Source organism: Seriola lalandi, unplaced genomic scaffold (assembly GCF_002814215.2).
Source record: "Seriola lalandi dorsalis isolate HSWRI2012SDOR001 ecotype SW California unplaced genomic scaffold, Sedor1 jcf7180002054484, whole genome shotgun sequence".
Classification (NCBI taxonomy): domain Eukaryota; kingdom Metazoa; phylum Chordata; class Actinopteri; order Carangiformes; family Carangidae; genus Seriola; species Seriola lalandi.
In genome coordinates this window covers 924,084-949,135 of record NW_019525037.1, presented here as the reverse complement: position 1 = coordinate 949,135, position 25,052 = coordinate 924,084, and the positions used below count along the sequence as shown (strand labels likewise).

At 43.6% G+C, this 25,052-nt stretch overlaps 2 protein-coding genes across 5 annotated transcripts in view; both read right to left on the bottom strand.

The window, feature by feature from the left end:
* Positions 1–11,473, bottom strand: part of tln1 (talin 1) — a 54,570-nt gene extending 43,097 nt beyond the window's left edge. For 3 of the 4 annotated variants that reach the window (XM_023412615.2, XM_023412616.2, XM_023412617.2), the window contains exon 1: positions 11,298–11,473. The gene's annotated coding sequence lies outside the window, so the exon portion shown is untranslated. The remainder of the gene's footprint in view (positions 1–11,297) is intronic. The other variant, XM_023412618.2, reaches the window with a different exon arrangement.
* Positions 11,474–15,598: 4,125 nt separating this feature from the next.
* hmgcs1 (3-hydroxy-3-methylglutaryl-CoA synthase 1 (soluble)) lies at positions 15,599–24,893 on the bottom strand. Its single transcript, XM_023412648.2, has 10 exons — positions 24,738–24,893; positions 22,848–23,305; positions 22,212–22,337; positions 21,687–21,851; positions 20,387–20,555; positions 19,781–19,951; positions 19,004–19,110; positions 18,788–18,913; positions 18,338–18,495; positions 15,599–17,899 (listed from the first exon to the last, which is right to left on the bottom strand). Exons 2-10 carry the CDS (start codon positions 23,293–23,295, stop codon positions 17,822–17,824), a joined length of 1,548 nt encoding a protein of 515 aa, XP_023268416.1. The 5' UTR covers positions 23,296–23,305; positions 24,738–24,893; the 3' UTR covers positions 15,599–17,821.
* Positions 24,894–25,052: the final 159 nt, after the last annotated feature.

Genomic DNA, 25,052 nt, shown 5'->3' with positions numbered 1-25,052 from the left:
AGTAATTGCTACAGTGACTGAAAAATGAGGAAGAGACCACAGCAGCCAATCACAGTCAGTGTAACACTACAAACCAACAGAGGCTGAAAGACAAGGAGAAACATGTTCTCGTGAATTCATGTTTTATTGGAGAAAATAAAAGTGTTAATGAACGTGTAGTAACTGTAGCAGGAATAAGGACGATTAAAAGTGGTTCCGCAATGAATCAATAAGTTAAACCTTCAGTGTGTTTGACTGTGACTCTTCACAGAGTCAGGTCTGTTCACGTGACTCCTTCAGATGTGAAACCAGATCAAAACTGATGTAGTACACGTGCTGACTGAATGTGCAGCTCATCACTGCTAGCTCCCATCATGCATTCTGTTTGTGCTCTGCCTTCTTGTTTAGTTTATCTAAATACTACTGAAATCTAGTCCATGTGACTGACCAGCTGTTGTCAGAAGTATAACTGTCACTTCAGTTTTATTTATACAGCTCTGAATCACAGCGGAAGTCATAGTAAGTGGTCCGTACTGTATATAGTCTGTGTCCAGTCCTGTCACCCATTCACTCACATTCACAGAACTTTTCTATCACACACAGACACACACACTGAAGATACATCAGAGGCAATTTGTGGTTCAGTATCTCGCCCGACAACACCGACATGTGGACTGGAGGAGCTGAGAATTGAACCACCAACCTGCTGATTGGGGCTCTATTCATACTGATACATGTCCTGCATGTCAGCATGTCAGCAGGTGTAGTCCTAGCCAAAGGTGTTTGGTTTTGTCATTTAGTTTGGTCACAAACTAAATGACAAAAATTAATATTATAAGCTCTAAATAAATGAGGCTTAGATCAATGAAAACAACTGTGGAGAACTGTGAATAATTCTAATGTGACTGAGTCTCTTATTGAGATAGAAGGTCTATTTATTACTGAACCACGTGACTGCTAATTATTTTAATAACTACTTTATAAGAAAAGTGGATAAACTGAGAAACACCATGAGTGTAACAGCTGACTCAGTGTCACATACCATCATAAAGGCTGTTTTATCAAAGAGGAGCATGTGGTTCATATCCACCAAGTAGAATCACACATCTGTTCTCTCTCTGACAACATATCTCCTGGTCCAGATGATCCAGATCCCAAATATAAATCCACGACATCATGTCACAGGATAATAAACCTGCTCTCAGTCGTCCCGTTAGTCCTCTCCCAGTGCTCAGTAAATTATAACAGTTACAGTTTAATTACCGCCCACCAGCGTTCATATAGAGAAGGTTCTATCAATGAGAGCCTTTCAACACGGGGTCATGACCTGAAAGTTCCCACACTCCGTGTAATGAGGCGATGACATCATGAGCATCCACCCATGCCTCACTTCCTGTGACCAAGCAAATCAATATACCTGTTACATTATATGACCGAACAACACAAACAGACAGATGAACAACAGCTTTATCCCATGTGTGTTCCACGGGCCTGGTACTGTACATGACACAGACCTGGTTCACTGACTCACTGTAGGACCAGTCCAGTTCATCATGGCTTAGATCAGCTCTAGCTCTGTGTCCCACAGAGCTCAGTAACAACCTCAGAGTGTGGACAACAGACATCCAGGAGGCCTGAGTATTAATAACCTGGAACTGAGCCATCAGAGATGTTAGTGAGTACAACGACATACACATGGAGCATCAATGTTAGCTCTCAGCAGCTAACATCACCAGTCCTGACAGAGGTCTCTCAGCTGACTTCAGCTCCTGTCAGTCCAGTCCAGACTTCCACTGTAGAGTGACAGCAGTCAACTGTCATCCTGAAGACACACATCCTGTCTGTCTGCAGCCGTCAGATACTGAGCATCTCATCCTCCAGGCCTCACTCTCTGTCCACCAGGAATATCACAACAACTTATCTCACTGAGCCAGAGCAACACATTTTACTGTCACAACCACAATGCTGGGCTGATAAGTCCAGCATGTGATACTGTACTCTGATACAGTCTCTATAGAAAATACCAGTCAGTTCCCTGAAGCTCCTAACAGTGCTAAAACACTACTATCATTTGTTTCTCTCAATCAAGGGACTAAGATCTAATTACTGAACTGAACCGGTTTGAGGTAAACAAGTCTCAGGTACAGTTCACAACTGAAGGTTATAACACAACAAACTGCTTGGCTCCTGTTGGTCTGACTAAAATAGACAGCAGAAATATACCTAGTGTTCTCCTGCAGTAGCGACACTGTAAAAGTGGATGTGATTAGTTATCAGTAAGGCAACATGTCAGTGCACTGTCAGCCATGACAGGACATAGATGCTGACCTGGTCAGGATAAATCACTCTACACATCATCAACTTTCTGTTAAGTCCAACAAAGTCATGTTTTAGAAGAGAGTATAAAAGAGCACACACTTCACCATGTTTAAACACAACTGAGAGACAGAGAAACATTATAATGATTTATATTTCAGAATATTCCTTAAAAAACTTCAGTCTACAAAACCATAAGCTGATTAATCAATTAGTAATTTCATAGAAAAAGAAGCAAAACTGCCAAAGCAGAGAAACACAGTACAGTTCAACAGTTCAATAGTCCCATGTGAATTTAAGGTTTCTCTATGTCCCTCTGTAACATGATGGTGACACCAGGTTGTTCTCAGGCCATGGCTGTGAGCTGGACACATTAATTCTTTGTCTTCAGATCTGTTTGCAGAAAAAAGGGTGAAACGACACCTGTCCTCTCTGCTCGCTACAAGCAGACGAGTGTTGACAGCAAAGCAGTAGAGTGAAAAAGCTGTGGTGAACAGTTCACGATGGGTTCACAGTGTGCACTGTGCACACTGCACAGCACAAACAGCTCTTTGAAACCAAAAACCTCCACTGTCTCTATTCCCAGCTGTACTCAAGACTTCCTGTGTGATCATGACTTTAACCAGCCTGCTGCTGCTCTGCTCCCTGCAGCCCTGCTCTCTGTAGCCCTGCTCTCTGTAGCCCTGCTAAGCTTCTTTAAGTTAGATTTACTGAAACATTTTTAGCTCTCATGTTCTACTGTCCAGTACATGCACTGACATCACAAGCTGATACATGTCAGGTAAAAGTAATGAAGAGTGCTGCTGCTGCCCTGATAATCACACAGACTGATTTAATATGTGGAGCTGTGACAATAATTATATTAATATACAATAATTGGTCAGTCATCTTCCACTCTGGCATCACTCTGACGCTACAGGAAGTGAGAGCAGACACAGGCAGTGGTCCTTATTACAGAGCTCACTACCTGACACACCTGAATCTAACTGAGCCATCTGTTCCTGCTGTTAGATCCAGCTGTGTTTACTCAGCTGTGACACTGTGTCAATGACCTGGTCTATAACATGTGTGACATCCCCCACTTTGAATTCATTCACTGAATGTCATGATCATTTGAAAAGAGGCATGGCATTAAAGCTCCTGACATTTAGACTCAACCCCTTAAACTCCTCTCTGTTCTGAAAAATGGTTTTAAAATGACGTGGATGTAACTCTACACTTCTGCTTCATTTAATATTATTGTAATATTAGCTCTGCCTCTGTCTCCACCCACCCCTCAGACCCAACTCCGCTCATCAAACAAACCTCAGCTTGTTTTCTGATGTGCTGCTGTTCACTACGCAGTGACAGGTGGTGATACAGAGTGTAGAGTGGAGTCAGGAGTCAGTCATGTTTGAAGCAGAAGAAGAAGAATGTGGATGTATCAGTGTTAATGTATTTCATGTCTCTCTCTAACATCATAAATGTAACATGAGCTCAATTATCAAACAGCTTACAGCTAATGTCAGATAAACCTCAGCCCCGATCACCAGCTCTGACTCCTCTGATAAGCCCCGCCCCACACTTGATGTCATTAGTTCCTCAGGTTTGTGACGTATGAAACGCTGTCTGAGTCTCTTTTCATTGGTTCACTGCAGCTCCACAGGGAACACTCAGTCGTGGTTGTGACTGATTCGTTCACTGATGACATTGACACCATGTGGACGTTAACAAGGTTAAAGACTTGACTTTCACTGGAGGAGTCTCATATTTACTGTTGGTCTTTAAATCCAGTTACTGGATGAATCATCCGAATCATTCATCATCAACAAACAACATCAACACTGGACAGGCACAGCAAACACAAACAGTCAGACCTTATAGAGACGGAGGAAAGCATCCTGAACCCTGCTGCATGGTGGGAGAGCTGTCACAGAGCACAGGCTGAAGATGCCTTATTAGCACGTCTAACCACAGCAGCTCTTTAGTCTTTACATTGAAGACAGCGGAGTCATCGATGTCAGTGCATGAGGAAATGAGAGTTTCCTCAGAACTCATCTGCTCTTCTCATCTATCTGATACCAAAACACCATCATATGGTGTGTGTAGCTAAGTCCTTCCTCTTGCACTCCTCATTATGTCAATATTGAAAGAACTGTGAGGGAGACACAGCCTTTTAACACACAGCGCCAATACTGCAGCTGTGAGTTGATTCATCATTAGTCTGAGGAGTGATGATCAAAAAAAAACAAAACTCTATCAGAAAGGTCAAATGTCATTGGGTTCATTGTTAAAAAGCAGGTAAAACTAAAAAAAGCCAAACAAGCTGATCGACAGGAGAAGAAGAGAAATGAGCACAGGTAATGAAAAACGCTCTGCGGAAAGTGAAGGACACTCTGCAGGAAGTGAAGGACACTCTGCAGGAAGTGAGGAATGCTCAAGTTCCCTTCATCCAGAGGATACTTCAGGACCAGAACTCAGGATGGATTCACCACAAGACCAGAAACCCCTGGTGAAGCTCAGAGTAAGGAGACCAGCTGCAGCTCACAGCTTGTTCCAGTCCTGGAACAAAGGAAGCCTGTGGACTGAGGACACAAAGATCAACCTCTGTCTAAATGATGGAAACAGGAGCAGCTCATGATCCACAGCCTCCACCTCATCCATCAGACATGGTGCTGGTTCTGTTCTGACAGTCTGGTGTTTACTGATGATGTCATAGCTGATAGACGCAGCAGGATGAACACAGATGACTACAGGAGCAGTCTTTGGTTGCTGCATCAAGACTCACTGGACCACATCTCATCATTCAGCAGGATCCTGAACACACTACCAAAGCAACCACAGAGCTTCTCAGCGTGAAGAGGTGGGAAATCCTCAACGGGTCGAGTCATTCAGCTGATTTCAGTCCACCTGCTGAAGACCAAACTAAAGACAGAGACCCCACACCAACAAGAGCTGAGGGAGGCTGCGGTGATGGTCTGAGAGAGATGTGTCTGCATATTCCCGTCTCTGTGCGTACACACAGTTTATTTGAGAGTCTACAGAGTTTATTCAGAGTTTAGGCCCCCGGTCTTCTGGTCTTCTGGTCTTCTGGTCTTCTGGTCCTCTGGTCCTCTGGTCCTCTGGTCCCTCCTGTGAATGAGGTACTGGTACGTATTTAGCAGGGCAACATGAGCCTCAGACTGTAGAGAAGCTCTGCAGCCTCCAGCCCTGCAGAGGAATTCAGCTGTACATTCCTCTGGAATACCAGCATCAGAACAGAGACGGAGACAGAGGAAAGAGAGAGAGGCTTTATTCAGCCTCAGTCACTGAGTCAGCTCCAGATCTAAATACGGCCAATCCCAGGGGAGAACAGGAATGTGAGGACAGAGAGACATCAGATAACATCTCATCTCCAATTTAAACTGGTCCCAGCGACAAGGAGGGAACCAGCTACAACAGAGCTGCTGGTATATAGTGTATATTTACACTCATTTAAATATAGCAGTGAAATAAATGGGTTATTATACTTTATATAACATTTCATTCTTTCAGACAGACAGATCATTATATTGGAGAGTGGACACTTCTATATCATTAAAGCCTGAACTACTCACAGTTTCACTGAACTCAACAGGGCTTCATTTATAATAAGCTAATACTAGCTCTGCCTCTGTCTCCACCCCCGTCAGCCCGACTCATCAAACATTATATTATATTGTGTGCAATGCGTTCTTTTTAACTTACGTGCACCAATCAGGAGAAGCATTTCCAATTTCATTGTATTTTAAATACAATGGCAATAAAGGCTTTCTATCTACTCTATTTCTGTAACTGTTCACCCTGAACGAGGCCTGAGAGGGGTCACAAAACACACCTGACTGTGCTCACCTGTACACAAACTCTGACCCACGACTACCAACATGATGGAGACACTGAGGTGAAGCCAGACTGTAGAGATTAAACATTTAATCACTTCATCATCCATCATCCATTGACACACACGCACGCACGCACGCACGCACGCACGCACGCACGCACGCACGCACGACACCACCTGTGTCATCATCAGCCGTGACAGAGAAACACCTGTGTGCTGGATGTTGGCGTTAAAAACAGTGTTTATTGTGCTGTTTAGATGTTGAGTGTGTGATGTCATCAGCTACGTGTTTATAGCCTACAGATGTTTAACAGAGACCAGGAGGTGAGCTTCAGTGTATCTGCCTCCTCTGGTCGTCAAGACTGACAGCAGAGCTTTGAAGGCATCCATCTGAACCTCCTCCTCCACCTCCACCTCTGATCGCTGTTTAACCTCAGGAACAAACAGCTGCTGCAGCCTCAGCCTCTCACACTCGTCCACGGGAACAACACGTAGATCAATGTCCCTCTGGGAATATGGAAACATGGATGAAAGTTGCAGAGTTCAGCATCTGAACAGACCTTCACATCAGCGGCTGTGTGATGCAGTGACAGCTGGATGATGAGTTATAAGACCCAGCACAAACAGCGTTTACCTCTTAATTCAGCTGAGCTCATACAGAGTGATGCACCAGCGTACACGGGATTATGCAACACAACAACCTCATGTAACTGAAGTCACTAAATGAAGAATTCTGGTTAACTTTCTCAACAGGAAACTGTTTCTACAAAATTAGGTTTTAGTCCCAGCCCACAGTGGGCGTCCCCCACCCTCCACCACACCACCACCACCGACCCCCGTGTGAAAATGACACCTTTTAACAGGACTTTCATCACAGCTCATTCCACAACCTCAGCCCATGTTAATACGTTGAGCACAGTTGTATCCAGATATAGAGATATAAGAGTTGTTCAGAGAGAGACCTCTGAGGACTGGTTCAGTTCAGAAACCACCGTCACCTCCGCCTGAGGCTCAGTCTGACTGTACTCTCCTATGTTGGCTCATCATCTGTGGTCTGTGGTGTTTTGTGCCCTAGGAAAACCAGTGAATTTGTCACTGCTGTAACACTAGAGACCAGTTCACAGGTCCGTCTGCAAAAGGAGACGAGAAGCTTGTTTTCTACCGCTCTCTACACCACCACTGCTTTCTGTGTGGATAAATAAACCAGTAGACTCTTCAGCATGTCAGTGGTGCTGACGGGTCACAATCACTCAGGATCCACATAGATCCCACAACCTACGCAAGTCTCACCTCAAACTTTAGCTTGGAAAAGAGCAGGGCCTCTTCAAGTCACAGCGAGTAAAGTCTGTTCAAACATGGAGACCACTGCCTTCTAATAAATGGATCTAATCTCACCACAGTCTGCCGCTACAGAATCCTTACATACATGTGGAGAGTCCTTGTTTATCTGACTGAACTCCCCAGGCATCTGACACAGGCTCAGGAACTGGCTCAAGTCTAAAACAAATGATTTCTTGTGCAAGGGGAGTGGCCACACATGTTGTCTTGACCATATATGGCTGAGAGAAAACACTACAGCCGCTCACTGCAGCGCACTGGAATGAAAAGCAGTTTCCTTAACTGGTGTGAGAGTGGGCCACGACACAGACACTGACACCTCTCTAACACAGCCTCCACTCCACTGCACAGCTGGATACATGTGGCAGGTGGATCTGCAGTCACTAAAACTACTCCAGGTCCAAATGAGAGACATGCTAGACTGATCACATCCTGTCTTCACATTCTTGTTCCTGGACGTCAGTCTCTGGCCCCTCCTCCTGATGACATCACACACCAGTCATGAATCGACAAGGCGCTGATTTGTTGCCCGCCAATGTGTAGTCTGTCATATCTCTCAGCCAAGTCTCAGCTAGAATCTATCACTCCAATCTCCTGGTTTACACAGTGACTGTCTTATTGCACAGAATACTGTGTAGCGGCAGGGGGCGCTGAGGGGGCTGGTAACATGCATGTATGAAATCAGCCATGTGTTCAGTCTCAGTTTAAACCAACAATCTCATCCAGGTAACTAACGTCTCTGTTTTAAGTGAAGCCTCACTGACACCAGACTTTTTCTGATATTAGATTATTGATTTATCAGCAGTTGATCGCTGATAAATCAATAATCTAATATCAGAAAATACCATCAGCTGTCTGATCTATCAGACAGAGTCTAATCAGAGCTTCACCACCAATCATCATGGTAATTATAACTGTGCAGAGTAATGACAGAGCCTGGAGTACACTGTTACATCACTGCTACATCTCTGCTACATGGTGTAGCATCACTGCTACATCACCTCTATATCACTGCTACATCTCCGCTACATAACCTCTACATCTCTGCTACGTCACTGCTACATCACCTCTATATCACTGCTACATCACTGCTACATCACCTCTATATCACTGCTACATCTCCTCTACATCACCTCTATATCACTGCTACATCACTGCTACATCACCTCTACAATACTGCTACAAAACCTCTACATCTCTGCTACATCACCTCTACAATACTGCTACATCACCTCTATATCACTGCTACATCTCCTCTACATCACCGCTATATAACCTCTACATCTTTGCTACATAACCTCTACAACTCTGCTACATCACCTCTACATCTCTGCTACATCATCTCTACATCTCTGCTACATCACCTCTACATCTCTGCTACATCACCTCTACGTCACTGCTACATCATATTCATGAAATAAGGTTTTCATGTGGTGCTGAGCAGCTCTAATATGTACCGGTTGCAGAGACTCAGACCTCCTGGTAAGAGTCATCATTTCAGCTGCTTAAAAAGAACAAAGTCAATAACATTACTCACTTCAGATACATAAAATAACCAACATTGTCAATCATAACGTTCAGGTGAAGGTGCAGATGATTACATTCACTTCTTTTGACTTTTTCTTCTATCTAATTTATTCTATCAAACCATCATGCAGAATGTTTTCCGCCCCACACACAAAATCACTGAGGAGGCTTTTCATTGTGACCAACATGGCCTTGAAAAATATCACAGAACTGAGCTAACTTCAGCTCAGTGCAGACCATATTGGGTAAAATGTCTGGTGATCATCAAACTAACTACAGAATGGTGTGTGTGTTTGCAGCACCCCCCTCCCCGAAGTATTGTGGTCTGTTGCTCTGATTAAATAAAGTGAATGTACAATCAGTCAGTCACTGTCACCTCATCAGAATCACATCCTGAATAAGATCTTGGTGCTAATGTTCTGTCATGGTCAGTGTAGTTACAGCACGAGCTGACGGAGCTAGCAGTGTTAACTCTGCTGTCCCAGTAGAATGTAACTCTGCCACAGTAGAATCTATTTTACAGTAGGGTGTAACTGTGTCACAGTGAACTGTAACTCTGTCACAGTATTAATGTAACTCTGTCACAGTAGAATGTAACTGTTACAGTAGGATGTTACTCTCTCAAAGTAGATTGCAACACTGTTACAGTAGAATGAAACTCTCAGTCATTAATGTAACACTGCTACAGTAGAATGAAACTGTCACAGTGGAATGTAACTCTGTCACAGTTTTAATGTAACACTGGTACAGTAGATTGTAACTCTATCACAGTAGTAATGTAACACTACTACCATAAAATGTAACTATCAAAGTAGAATGTAACTGTCACAGTATTAATGTAACACTGCTACAGTAGAATGATACTCTGCTACAGTAGAATGTAACTGTCACAGTAGAATCTATTTCACAGTAGAATCTAACTGTTAAAGTAGAATGTAACTCTGATACAGTAGAATGTTAGTCTGTTACAGTAGAAACTATTTCACAGTAAAATGTAACTGTTACAGTAGAATGATACCCTGTTATAGTATAATGTAAATTTGCTACAGTTGAATGCAACTCTGATACAGTAAAATGTTACTGTTAAAGTAGAATGTTACTTTGTTACAGTAGAATGTAACTCTTTCATAGTAGAATGTGACTGCAACAGTAGAATCTAACTCTGTTACAGTAGAATGATACTCTGTTATAGTATAATGTAACTTTGCTACAGTAAAATGTTACTCTGATACAGTAGAATCTAACTCTGTTTAAGTAGAAAGTTACTCTGTTACAGTAGAATTTAACTCTGTTACAGTAAAATGTTACTCTGATACAGTAGAATCTAACTATCCTACAATAGAATGCTAGTCTGTTACAGTAATGGTAACTCTATTACAGTAAAATGTTACTCTGTCACAGTAGAATGTAACAATGCTGCAGTAGAATTTAAATCTTTATCAGTAGAACGTAACTGTCAGTAATAATGTAACACTGCTACAGTAGAATGTAACACTGCTACAGTAGAATGTAATAGTGCTTCAGTAGAATGTAACTGTCACAGTATAATGTAACTCTGTTATAGTAGAATGTAACTGCAACAGTAGAATGTAACACGGTCACAGTAGATTACACTGATGGACAGTAGACACTGGATGGAGTCAGTCACCTTTCACCTTGAGTGGCAGCATGTAGCATGTAGCTTGTAGCATGCCCTGGAGCACTGACTACAGACTGTTATCATCAGCTCGCTGGTAGTGTTCACATTCAGACCTGCCTGTTGCTAACAGCAGTTTACAGCTCAGAGTAAACGTGTCTCCGTCCACATTCCTCCGCTGTCGCACACCACATCACAGAGGTGGAGGAATCTACACCCGGAGGCTGCACTTTCTGTCTGTTTGTGTAGTAACACACCCAACACTGCTCTTTGTTAGCGGAGCTGCTGAATACAGGGACTTCTTAAAAATACGGAACTCAACAAGATTACACAATTATACACACAGGCGCGCGCACACGCACACACACACCTCATCAAAATGCCAGACGCCCTAACTTATTGTCCGGAAACTTGAGCAGGTCTATAGATGGAGCAGTGATAAAGCGCCAGTCCTGAACAACATCGTGTTAACTAACTGGAGACTTTCACACACTGTTCTGTGTGTGTCTGTGTTGTGTGTCTGTGCTGCTGCTACACATTTGCAGGCCTGTGTCTCTGCTACTTTCAACAACTTTTCTGTCTCCACATCGAGGCTCTGCTGACGTCACGGCGTCGTCGCTACAATGGTGGAAACTTTTCAAACTTAGAAACTTTCATTCTGACCTGAGCGCGTCGATGATTTCCCGCCGGCGGCGCCTCGACCTCTGAAAACCACAAACGGTAGCGGTCCCTTAACCGTTCCCCGGTACAAAGCGGATTTTTTTTAGCAGGGGAAAGGCCAGTTAGCGACTTTTCCTCGGTTCCCCTCCCTATCCGCTCTGGGCTCTGCGGCTGCTTAAACTCCACCCTGGCTGGGTGCGTCGCGCGGTGCGGGGCGGTGTCCGCTGCTGTGGAGCCTGTAGTGGACTGCTGCTCTGTGGCGGGCGGGTCTTCCTCTCTCCCTCTCTCTTCTTTTGTAGAGATTTCAAACACACACTTTTAAGGCATAGTTCCGTTACACAGCTCCAGTGAACATTCATGTTGAACTGTACGAAAGACAGAGAGAGGAGAGGACACAGAAAAGAGGGTTCGGGTTTCAGGGCTTCTCTGTCCTTCTATTCAGGTAGATCTGTTCACCTCCTCCTTCTGTTTGGGGCTGCACCTTTAGGGATTCACATCTATGAATAACATCTTAGTTATTTAACAGAACGTTTCAGTGTTTCTCCCATAGTCCTCAGTTTTAACATAAACTTAAATATAAAATCCTGCACAGATTCACAGTGGAAGAAAACCTGTAAAGTGCCCCTGACCCAGGAGCTGTTCTCACAATAAACGGTTTATCTAAGACATCAGTGGAGGAACAGATGTGGTTCAGGAGCTCACTTCTCTGGATTTCTCTTAAAGGAGAAAATATAAATTTCTTCTCTGAATTCTTGTAGCTCACATTTTACTGTCAGCTGATTCAGATAATACACTGTTAATAAAACACTGATAATAAACTAATTAATGAACCTTTGATACAGAGTCGGTGTCAGGACTGAGTTAGAGAACTAAAATCTTTGAGGTGAACTCCATCACTTTATTATAGTCTCTGAATAAACAGTTAAGATTCATTGTTTCCTGTGATAAACTGTGCTCCCAACTGTTCAGTGACTGCTGCTGGTGTTTGTAGCGTGTTAGATATAAAAGATTATAGAGTAGAACAGCATTTAATACAGTCATATGACCTTAATCAATATTAGACTAGTTAATTAAAGAGACAGATCATCTAAACAAACAGCAACTCCAATAGTATCAGAACTAGAGATAAAACTATAAGAAAATTGATTGAGCAACAGGGTCTGTTGATAATTGATTCATTGTTTCAGTATTTCCTGGTCCCAGTCTGTCAAATCTGTTGTCATACATGACATTAAACTGATTATCTGAGGGGTCTGAACTGTTAGTTGAACTCTGAGAAACTTTGAGTGCCATTTTCACTATTTTTTAATATTTCATAGACTAAACACGGAATCCACTAATTGAGAAAACGACTGTCAGATAGATTTATAATGAATTTTAATTGGTTGCAGCTCACTGAGCTCCAGTGTAAGATTTCAAAGTTCATTACTTTGGCACCATCCGGTGGTGGAGACAAGGAGGTGTCTGGAGAACAGCAGCAGCTCTCACTCAGTGAACCTGTGTTTCCTGCTCTGACCTCTGACCTCCAGACCCTCCACAGGACTGAAGCTGTGTCTATAAGACTTTAACTGTCCTGTTAAGTCCATTCTAACTCCATCAACATGATATATGATTATAACAGTCAGACATTCCCTTATTAACTCCCCCTCAGTGACCTTTGATCGTCTGTGTAAGTCTGAACTGCCTGTAAATTTACAGTCCATTCTACTATGGTAATCAAAGGTGGACAAAGTACAAAGCTCCTTCAGATCCTCCTGGTCAAATATGACTCCAATACAAGTGAAAGTTGTTCAGTCAGATTTTTACTGGAGTTAAATTACTGGAGTACTTGATCTTAAAAAATACTGAAGTATTCAAAAGTACATTATGTCAAAACATTGTTGTATTGTTCCACATTTGCAGAAGATAATGACTCTGAAACAACCTACTGACTGACTGGCTGATTGACAATAATTGTCTTTAAGTGTAGTGGAGTAAAAGTCAGAAGTTTAAAAATAAAATAATACTCAAGTACAAGATAGAACAGTACAGTACAGATACTCAAAAAATGTACTTTAGTATAGTACTCAAGTTAATGTACTTTGTTGCTGTCCACCTTTGATACAAATCTATAGTCTTATAACTGTGCTGAACCCTCAGTAATTCAGGATCAATGTCCCACATGATTTTCTAAAACCCAGACAAACTCTTCATCTCATATCTTCTGTCATCTGATTCCTATCCAGCCCAGACCGTCCTCTCCTTTTCCCATCATGCAGCAGACTTTCTGTTGGATCACCGTCTCCACGCAGCCTCAGGGTGACCCAGTAATTAGTCACCAGCTGCTTCTGACCACGATGACATTTCACCTGCTTCACCTCGGAGTGAACACACTGAGGAAATCCTGACTGCTGATAAACATTCTGCGAGCTGAGTCTGCAGAACATCCAGGTCTGTAGCTCAGACTGTGCTACTGATCCACATGCAATACTTCCATAGTCTAACCTTAGTCGAAAACTTATTTCCATTAGTTTCACATTAGATTCCCTGACTCCCTTTCTTGTGAAGAACATAGCTTTTGTTTTTTCCACTGATCCACGTTTTGTTTCTCATTTTTCAACTTGATTATTGCAGTTTCTTAACACTTCTCCACAAAGTCTCATCATGCACAGACACTGATCTGCCTCTGTCCACTGGAGTATTTACAATACATCATTTATCATAGTGGAAATAAACTAGACCTCATACAGTCCCTGAGGAGTCCTGTCATTGACCTGACGGCTGACCTGTCTTCACCTTGACTCAATATTTTCCCTCTCATTCCCATTAAGACCAGTTTTATGTTATGGAAAGATGAATTTCTGATTTCAGCATCAGAAAAAAACACATAGACCATGTGACTCCATCTTTTACAGAAGTGACACACTGTCCTCATAAACATGAAAAGAAATCATTACTATTATCCAGCCACATGTGTCATCTCCTGACTGTATCCAGAGTCCATCATTTACTGCTTCCCTCTTCATATCTGAATGATGCTCTGCAGCCTTCACACAGACCTGAATCCTCTCAGTCTTAGATCTGATCTCCCTTTCATCTCTTCTGTTAGAAAACTCTCTTCTTGTTCAACTTCCCAGCATGTTCTTCTTTAACTGTCGGTTGTTCGTCGTTACATCCTCCCTCCTTATTCTGTTTTTGTTTAACAGCCTCAGCATATGAGACTTTCTCCTCCACCTCTTTTTCCAACACTTCACACCCCCACTCACTAATCTACTCTCCGATCCCCTCCACACTCACTGTAAAACACTGTGGCCTCCCTCCCTCCCTCTACACACCAATCTCTTCTTCTCTTTCCTTCAGTCTCATCTCCAAACTCCTGAAACACCTTAGAGGTTTTGGTCTTTATTCTCTTCTATGTCACATCTGCCCATGTCAGTGACGCTTTGTTTATCATCTCCTGTTTTATTTTGATAGGATTTACCTTGTGTGTCTGTACTTCCTGTCCAGTTTCCCGCTCTTGTGATTGTCTGCACCACCCCGATGTGTTTCACCTGTGTCAAGTTATTTCTGCCTCACCTGTGTATTTAGTCTCTGTGCTCCAGTTCTCTTCAGTTTTCGTGTTCCCAGCTGCTTCCTGAGTTTGGATTTTCTCGTTGTGTTCCTGCTCCATGTTGGGTTTTTTTTTTTTTGCAGTGCTTCCTCTGGTCTGTGAGTTTTGGTCTTCTTTACTTTCATTACACCTGCCAGCCTTCACCTGTGTCTGCATGTCTTCTCCACCTGCACTTCACTGTTGCATCCTATTAACATCTTTCCATCTTCTCAAACTCTAATATATATCACGTCCTCAACTTGTCCTGCAACTTTCTTTTTTCCCTTAAATCTCATCTTTACATTTCTCAGTCCTGCCCTTGTTTCCTTCTCCTCATCCTCTCTTCCCTCACGCTCTGATCCACCTCTGCTTGATGCCTTTTTTTTTTCTTTCTCTTATGACTGTTCACCTTCATGGCTCTCCTCCCTCTCATCTCCTCCTCTTCTCACTCACTCACCTCATCATCTTCCTCACTAACCAACCACTCACCATGAGGAGCTACAGCTCAGGTGTAGAGACTAAGCTACCTGCTGCCACCACCCAGGGCCGGCCTGACCCTGTATGGGGATCCAATCAGCTATTGATGATGGTGTGGCTGATAAATGTTGAGGCCCATACAGTATTTATCATGTAGTTTTAAAGAGTGTAGGTGATGAGGTGAGATCTCACCTGCAGACCTGTGTGTGTGTGCGCTCATGATTTCATGATTTATTGATAAAAGTAATTCTACACAGAGTGTCTGTGAAGTTCATTTATTCTGAATCTACACATTTACACAAAGTGTCATCAGATGAGATATCTATACAGCATAAATAATCTTACAGTTTGTACATTACCATCAACACAGGTAAAGATCATGTGACTCTGAGACAGGTCCCCCCCACACACACACACACACTCTTTACGTGTGTGTGTGTGTGTGTGTGTGTGTGTGTGTGTGTGTGTGTGTGAGCAGGGTCTGACCTCAGAGGAACCAGGTCTGACTGTACATTTAAAAACATCTGTACATGATTCTGTTTACAGGTCATACATGTTTGTTGTAAGGCTTCTCAACGTGGTCACCTGGACGTCAATAGTCCAGACTCCAGTGAGCCCGGCTACCAGCTGATCCAACCAGGACCAGGAGAACACCAACAGTTATCTAAGGCTGTTGTTTTCTGCCTGTTTATGTTGCTGACTGGAGCCACAGTCAAACCAGTGTCAGTGTTAAAACAGGAAGAACAACCACACTGAGAAAAACAGGAACTAGTGTGATGATAGGACCTGAACCTGGAGCTAAGCCCTTTGACTTTAAGGCTTCAGTATGAATGTGATGGACTTTGATGAGGAGCCAACAACACTGGATCACAGCTACAGCTGTGAAGCTGTGGCTGTTTGGTGAGATGAACAGAGACCAGAGTCAGACTGGAACCATCACTGAAGTCCTGAAGCAGCAGTCTGCTGTAGTGTACGAACCTGCTCTGACCGACTCTGCACAGTCAACAGTGACTGCTGCTGCTTCACAGGCTGAAAGAGGCAGAGCCGCTGATGATCTGGATTCTCTGGTACCTCAGCTCTCCATCATGTGTGGAGTAAAACCTGCAGCAGTGCTGCATCATGGGACAGGTGAGGAACTGACATCTGTCAGTTCATACAGGAAGTAAACACACAGACGACACAGGTCATATTCATGCTTGTTTCCAGTTTGTGATTGTGATGATGAGCAGCCCCTCACCTCAGTAGAGGATGTCATGTGACATCAGGTCACTTAAACATGTGAGTCAAGTCCAAACATCCTCATCATCCTCAGAGCTTGACTGTCAATACTGATTTGATGCATGTTGAACCTTTAAAGATGAGACACAGAAAAATCTAAACCCACTGATGTTGGTTCACTGTCTCCATGGTGATGAACTGTTACTGTATGTGTGGCAGTGAAGAAGAAAACACATTTGTTGTGGTTTGGAAAAAATTAATATATATATTATACCAATAATTAATATAATCTTCTATTATCAACTAATCATCATAATCAACATTCAAATATCCTGTTAATATCTACACTTTCTGATCCTGATGCTGACCCTGACACCACCGGTCCACACAGATTCAGTTCACCATCAGTTTAACTGAGCAGCTGCTGAGAAGCTGAAACCAGAGGATGTTTGGTGACATGATGAATTCACTCTTAAACACTGACAATTAATTCATCAATAACCAGATGAGGTCTCATCTCCTCACACTGCTATCACAAACAGTCAGAACTGATGAGGAGCAGCAGCGTCTTCCTCAGTGGGTTTAGACTTTTCTTAAAAACAGAGAAACCAACATCAGAGTAACTCAGAGCAGTTTCAGTGTTGACACGTTCCTATGGAGCAGACTGTGACTATGTCAGCTTGGCTACAGGTGGAGCATCAGCTGCTCCTGGGGTCTGTAGTCCTGTAGGAACTGATCTCCTTATAGAAAACTGAGGTATTGAACACAAACAGCAGGGTGGGGGTGTGAGCTCAGTCTCCCGCTGGGTTGCCGTGGCAGCAGTGGCAGCAGCAGCACCAGCACTCTGATACATAAACACGGTTGAGGCCCACTTCCCTTTGTTCTTTAATCAGCAGAAGGCCTGAGGCCACACTAATTATGGTCATTTCCTCTTCCTGTCTCTGGCTGCCAGCTGCCAGCAGGAAGTTTGCTCCCAAACATCTGCCTGTGCCCCTCCCAGATAAACATCTGTCCATTATGCACTAATGCAAAAGGAGAACATGTAAAAAAAAGTAAACTTTAAATAAAAGGTTAAAACAAACTGTGGTGATGGAGACAGACTGGACAGCAGGGCATCATGGGAAGGGTACAGGCAGGACAGAAGCATCTGTCCACAGGCATGACTCACTGATCCGACCTAATTTAGTTTAACATACAATGATTTTCGAGGTGACCTCTGACCTCTAGTGCTGTCTGATACCTCTCAGAGGTTAGCTAAGTGCTCTCAGTTGCTGACGGTGGCCTCGGGGCTGGAGCTGGCTGCAGGGATGCGAGGCATCTTCTTGGCTGGACTGGGGATGTGCTGAGGAGGAAAAACATAGCATTTATTTTTATTAGTTTAGTTTATCTAAGACAATGAGAGAGGACTCTGGTCACATAGAATAACATAGACTGCTGTGATACTTGAGCTGGTGCTCAGCCTGACGAGCTCTGACAGCTCATTAGCATGTTGCAAGATGATTCTTGCCTTTGAAGAAACTTTGTGTGTTAAAGTCTCTCTTACTAAAACTAAAAACAGTCCCTTCCCTGTAGCTGCCAGTTGCTCCTCCCTCAGAGCATGCTGATTGGTCAAAACCACTGAGGTTCAGCCCTCAGTGAACTGCCTAGAGCCTGGAAAGATTTTCACCCACTGCTACTACCCCCTGCTGGTCATCTACTGCATGCACAGGTGTAGGAGCTGTGCATGTCCCTCTCATCCTTATCAGATATAATGAGATATAATCATTTACTCCTCCTGTACCTCGGTGGCCGTGCTGGTGCGAACAAGTTCTGGTTCTGCCGGCAGGTTATGGCTCAGAGGTCTGCGGGCGTATTCCCTGCGGTGTTTGTCGTCCACTCGCGTCAGGTACCAGGTCCCTGGGAACAGCTCGTCCACTGAGCCTCGGGGGACATAGCTGGCTGCAGGACAGAGAGAGACAGCAATGATCAGTGACAGCAGGAAGTGAAACTGAGTATCAGGTCAGGAGTTAGAACAGTAAGAACCAGAGCAGTGTTCTTCACTGGGACAGGACTCCGGACTAGAGCAGTTTATGACGGGTTAGACTTTGATGCTCAGGCTCAGTAAAGACTCTTTATAATGTTATCCCCTAACATCCCCCTGAGCAAACACCTGGTGAAAGTGGGGACTTAAAGCTTCCTGACAGACTGATTTACTGTCACTGTAACCCACCAATGAGAGCAGCAGTCATACCTAGGTGGTGAGTCTCCTCCCTCAGCTTCATGTTCTCAGAGAAGACGGCAGGTGAAACCTTCGTCCTGGAGTCCAGTCGGACCTTCAGGTCACTGAGGCTGGACACCAGTTTGTCCAGACCAGATCCTGCCGCAACCAACAGAAGAACACACACCGTTAGTTTATGTTGGACTTCCATCCACGTCACACAGCTGAGGGTAACTGAGGCCGACTCACCAGGTGTGTGGTCCTGTGTCACTCTTACAGAGTACAGCGTCGCAGCAAATCCTGAACCGTAGGAGAAAACCCCGATCCTCTGTCCTGCTATCTGTGAGGGTGTGTGTCTGTAACAGAGACAACACACACTCTGCTTACACAACACTGACACTGATGTTTCAACAGCACCTCACTGTGTACCAGGTCATTTTACAGCTTCTAGTGACTCTGCTAAAAACCTGAGGTGTAACTTCCTCTTTAGTCAAGTAACAGTGAGCTGCAGTGAAAATAAGCTGGTGGTCTAGACCCACATCAAGAACCACCATGGAAACAAGTCCAGGACTTTGTTGTGTTGTCCTTGACATTGTGCAGGTCCATGTAACTAGGGTCCTCTCTCATTGACAGATCAATTAAACTAATAAAAATAAACCTGCTGTGACTTGTCTTGCCCTGAGTGCGGCCTGTCAGGCTGTGCTTCCCCTCAGGTTGTGCTGCTCTGCCTGATAAAACAACGTTGAGGGAAACAGAGTCTGTGATTATCAAACTGTCATGAAGGGATCTGTGAAGGTTGAATGTCCATCAGATCCAGCTGCTCTGTCACATCTGTCATGGTTCAGTGTTCACTGGATTTTCATTTTAAAGCGTTTGTTCACATGTGCGTTTCTCTGCTGAGAGATGATGTTGTTGTTTTAATGACATCATTGATTCCTGAAGGGAATGACTTTGGCATCCTTGTTAATCCCCTCCCTGAATACATACAAATTTATGAATGAATGAATGAATGACAGTCAGACTCACTGTGCGATGAGTGAAGCCAGGCAGCCGTAGACTGAGGGGGTGTACATGTTTCCGTTCTGGTTGGAGATCAGCAGGGAGGGTTTGGTCTTCCTCTCAAACAGATCTGCACTGGCCTTCATGAAGGCCTTCTCCACATCCCGGTCAAAGTAGGTCTCCTCAGGCCGTATGTCTCTGCCACACAGAAACAGACACTCGGTAAACAACAGAATACCAGAAACAACAGGTTTTGTTTGTATTGTCACAGAATAACTGAGTTATTGAGGTTTCATATCTAGTTTTGTTTTTATTTTCTCTCCGATTTTCCTGATCCACCCTGATACAGTAGAGGTCAATGAAATCTGAATTAAAAAGTCAACAGTAACATCACCAGTGTCCTGATGACTTTAATCTACAGAACATGACTGACGGTTTTCACAGGGACTTCTCTGCTTTAACGTAACTGAGCAGGTTTAACACGTCTGAGCTGTCAGGTCCTGACAGACCACTTCAGCTCTGTTTTTACTCTACAAGTCCACTTTCCAAAATGTGGGAGTGCTCCTTTAATGAGGAGATCCTTTATCACGCCCAGAACTGCGTCTCTGTGCAGCTGCTTTCCTCTGAGTGTACCTGAAGGCATCGAGGCCTGTGAAGGGTCCCGTCTCGGTGTTGGGGCTGGGGTGGCTCAGGAAGTCGTTCAGCATCAGTCTGGCCAACGACTTCTGCACCAGTTTACAGTATGGAGAGTGAAAGACCAGGTAACCAAAGTCCTCCAGGCTGAAGAGCTTCTCTGATCCGTCTGTTGAGAAGACGAACAAGAATGATGAGACCACAGAGACCGTTTGGTCTGAAGAACTCCTGACACACTGATCTGTCTCACTGTCACCGTTGCACAGTGCAATGAGAACAACACAACACATGTTTGTCTCCTCCCACCTCTGCACCAGATACAAAAATACCAAAGTGACAAAGTTCATTTGAAGGTGAGGAACATACCAACCTAATGAACATGTTGACACATCAGGTTAAAGGCTCATCTCATTAAACCACTTCATGGTCACTGAACTTAAGTAAACTTCTTAGCACAGCAAACAGGTAATGTCCTAAACCCTCTTAACTCATTAGACTGTTATCCATCCAGTCCCTCCACTGCACTCCCCTCATGGGTCTGACTGAGCACCTGAGGTACTCTGACCACCTGATATAAAGAAGACACATCTTAGATCTGTGTCTGCAGGTGTTTTAAAAAAGGCCTCCTGATATATTTGAGCTTTACTAACATTAGGGGGGATGGGCCAGGACCAATCTAAAAAGAAGATGCACATCTGTCAAAGGGGTAAACCTGTGGATGAGTTGTGATAATGTATTAAGAATTTGTAGTTCACTTTACTTAAGGTAAATTAAGACAAATGTTTCAAAATATGGTGATAAATAAATATAAAACTGAGATATGATTATTATCATGAACGTAGCAGAGAAAGTCTTTATTTACTTTGTATGTTTGACACACTGGAACTCCTTGTCTTGCCTCTTGTTTAGTTTCTGTTTGTAAAATAAATATATATATATATATATATATATATATATATATATATAATAGTTTGGTGTCTAATCTTAGTGGTGAAAAGTTTCTTTCTGTTTCTGCTTCTCCTCTTTCTCATTTTCTCTGACCAGGAATTGGCCTGTAGTGAGAGGGTTGCTGTTTCATGTAACGTTATGTAGAGAGGGGCGGTGTAATAAGCTATAGCTTCAGCCTACACCTCTTCAGCCAGTACTGATGATCACTACTGAAGGTGTCATTTAGTAGAGGAGTGTGGAACACACCTATACACCTCAGGTGCTAAGTTGACCTCTGACACCTCTTCACCTAACAAGCAGCTGATCTGAGAGGAATATAAAAACAAGCCTCCATAGATCAGTCTCCACCCACCTCTTTGCCACTGAGCGTGGATCTTGTTGCGATACACAGAGTAGCAGCGGTCCAAGGCACTCAGGTAGCACTCTATCGACAGCTTCCCGTCCACCACAGGGTACTCTGACACTAGGTCTGGCTTGTAGAAGTCATATGCATGCTGCATGTGGGTCCCTCGCAGACCTGCACCAAAGCAGGTGTCAAACACATTAAAAACACACAGACTGAGCTGGATACATTTAAAAACATCACTTAAAGGCCTGTTGTGATAAACAGAATGACTGTGATACTCTTTGGTATTTAGAAGTAAAGTTCAACACCTCATTACAACATACTCATGTCACCACTGCACAGTGAAAACAAGCACAGCTCTTATTGATTTCCACATGTCAACAGCAGCTGAATCCAAATCAAAACTTCAGTGACTTGGTACAACAGTTCATTCAGCAGTAAACATTCAATCAGCTGAGTGACAGTGGGCTCTTATCAATACATTGGTCACTGAAGAGTCCACTAGAGGCAAACAGTTATCAGTGAACTGACCTCGTTCAAAGGCCAGAGGAGCATTTGGTCCAATCAGCATGGCCACTGCACCAGCCCCCCCTGTAGGCCTGGCACTTCCTGTGGCGTAGACAGCAATATCCCCTGCTACCACCAAAGCATAACGTCCTGCAGAAAGGATAAGATAAACAGCAGGACTCATTTTAAAGAAATATACACACATACATTTCCTCTGTAAAACTGTTTCATCAACACAGCAGCATCAGTCTCACACAAATCTGTCCCAGCAACACACAGCCTAACACTGGTTAAAGCTGATTAAATACATGTCTCAGCTAAAAGATATAATCTGATCAGTCAGGGTGTCAATGATAAAACTGAATGAAAACTTCTGCCTAAGATTAAACTGATACTGTCACTGCTACTGCTGAGAGGGAGCATTGTTCAGACTGACCACATCTTTTATTCAGTAGGGAAGATCCCATCATTACATATCTACAGGGTCGTTAACACTGAACTGAGTATTTATGGCTTATAGACATTACAATGGAAAAGAGTTTTATGTTCAACACAACTGATAAAGAAAATAACTAGCAGAAATAACTAGCAGATTAATCAAGAATGACAATAATAGTTAGAAAACACATCAACAACAGTGACACAGGACTGTTGACTCACCATCCCATGAGCTGGACTCCACCCAGTTGACAGCATTGAAGAGTGCAGCTGTTCCACCATAGCAGGCATTTGTGGTGTCAATGCCCTCCACATCTGTATTGCCCGAGTCCTCAAACAGCTGCATGATGACGGTTTTGACAGACTTGGACTTGTCAATGATGGTCTCAGTGCCGACCTCCAGTCGACCCACGCTGTCGTAGGACAGGCCATTTCTCTCCATCAGCCTCTGGACCACAGTCAGGCACAGAGAGTTGATGTCCTCGCGGTCAGAGCAGAAGCCCATGCGAGCTTGGCCCAGGCCCACCGTGTATTTACCAGCTGCCACGCCGTCATACTGCTCCAGCTCGGTCTGGTCCACATACTGGGCCGGGAAGTACAGTTCCATGGCAATGATACCCACGTCTTTGGGCCATGGTCCCAAACAACTGATTGGAGCTGATCCAGGCATCCTGAACAGGCTGAGGAGAGGGTTCACATTCAGCATTGTATTAATTTGACAGATTCGTTTGTTGTTAGTGTTGGAGCCCTGCAGTTTCTAAATGTCCACAGTATTTAATCGAGAGCCTGTAATGTCTCCTGACTGCTAATGTTGGACTGGGGTCTGAAAAGAAGGGTGGTACAGACACACCACCTATCAAAGCTACACAGGCACAACCGCCAGCTCTCTAACCTTTACCACTGTAATAACATTAAGAAGGTTAAAGAGCACATTAAGTGGTTAAAGAGCACGTTACTTCAGTAATACCAGTTACTATTTACATCCATCCAGGCTGTTAAAATAAATGCACCACCAGAGCAGCAGCAGCTATCCCAGAATAACTTTAAAAATGAGACTAGCTATTTTTCCATTGGACAGCTGTTATTTATATATACGAGACTGCACTTTAATAACTACAACCAAGCTAATACCACTGGAGTCTCACAACAACACGTTATTTAGCGTTTAACATGAAGTTTGTGTCGTTGTTGCACTGTCAGCTCAGAAATATTCAAGCTAACGTTATTTAGCTAGCTGATGTAAGGTTACAGCTATCAGACAAGGTTATAGAGAACAGTGGGCAGCTAGCATGTCAGCTAATATCGTTGCCCTAGTAATGACACTTATCGTGGTGATTGAGATATAATCATCTGTCTGCTTTACTTGACGTTAACATACAAAACAAACACATGTTTTTAGCTAACAAAAAGACAACGTGCACAAAGGAAGCTATTTGCGTTAGCTAATTAAAAAGACATACGTAGAGTCTCTTCTAAACTGAAGCTAGCTATTTACTGTGGCATCTACAGTGTAAAGTGTGGCAGCTAGCTGTTAGCTGTCACACTGGTTATTACACGTACCTACACAGCTACATACAGCTCGTGTTTGGAGACACCAGATAAAGACACAGAAGTAAAACTGGGTGAAAGGGCAGCGGGATTTCCTGAAACTTAAGTCGTTTAGGACCGGGACTGAAATCTGTAGCCCGTTAAACTGTCATATTGGGGGGTCAGTTGTGTAAGAAAGACTTGTTTACTGCCTGAAAGAGCGACGACACCGGATTTTCACACCGAAACTAGTAGTTCACTGAATCTGATAGGTGATAACACGAAGCAACAGCATGATTTCAACCACAGTGAGTTGGCTACCCGGACCAAATAGCTGACGGACCCACTTCCTATCCAGGTCATGGAGCCAGACTTTAGCTCTGAATTTAACGTTAGCTGACAGTGTCTTCTGGTGTTTGTAGACCAGCGGTGTTAGAAAGGTGCTAGCTAACTTAATGAAGCATGATTCAACCTCTCTCAGTTAAACACACAGACGCACATTCTCTGTTGACAGAGTTGACAGTTAAAATTAGACTCTACAACACTCTTGACTTTCAGATTAAAAGCATGGTGAAAACCTCTCACCTGTATGTGAAGTGGACAGACGCTGACAGTAACTACTCCGCTGTTGTTAGTGAGCTGCCGGCACTACTGTATTTATATATGACGATGGCAGAGCGGTGAACACCCTGGACTACAGCACCTGGTCTCCTGTCCAATAACAGCTCACACACAACATGCGGCGCTACCAAGTCCCGCAGCTTTCTGTCCAATGGGATTTAAGGAATCACAACCACGCGCCAGAGCCGCGTCAGCCGTCCAATGGCGTGACATGTACGATGTCTGGTGAGAGAGAAGGAGCCAATCAGATGGTGACATTAATTCCTGGCGCGGCAGCGG

What these genes read in the sequence shown, in the direction of transcription:
- hmgcs1 (XM_023412648.2), bottom strand. Translation starts at nt 23,295, where the DNA reads ATGCCTGGATCAGCTCCAATCAGTTGTTTGGGACCATGGCCCAAAGAC. An exon ending in TCCTCTGGCCTTTGAACGAG is followed by an intron (nt 21,852 to 22,211) that starts GTCAGTTCACTG and finishes GCTTTGGTGCAG; the next exon opens with GTCTGCGAGGGACCCACATG. An exon ending in GCACCAGCACGGCCACCGAG is followed by an intron (nt 17,900 to 18,337) that starts GTACAGGAGGAG and finishes TTTCCTCCTCAG; the next exon opens with CACATCCCCAGTCCAGCCAA.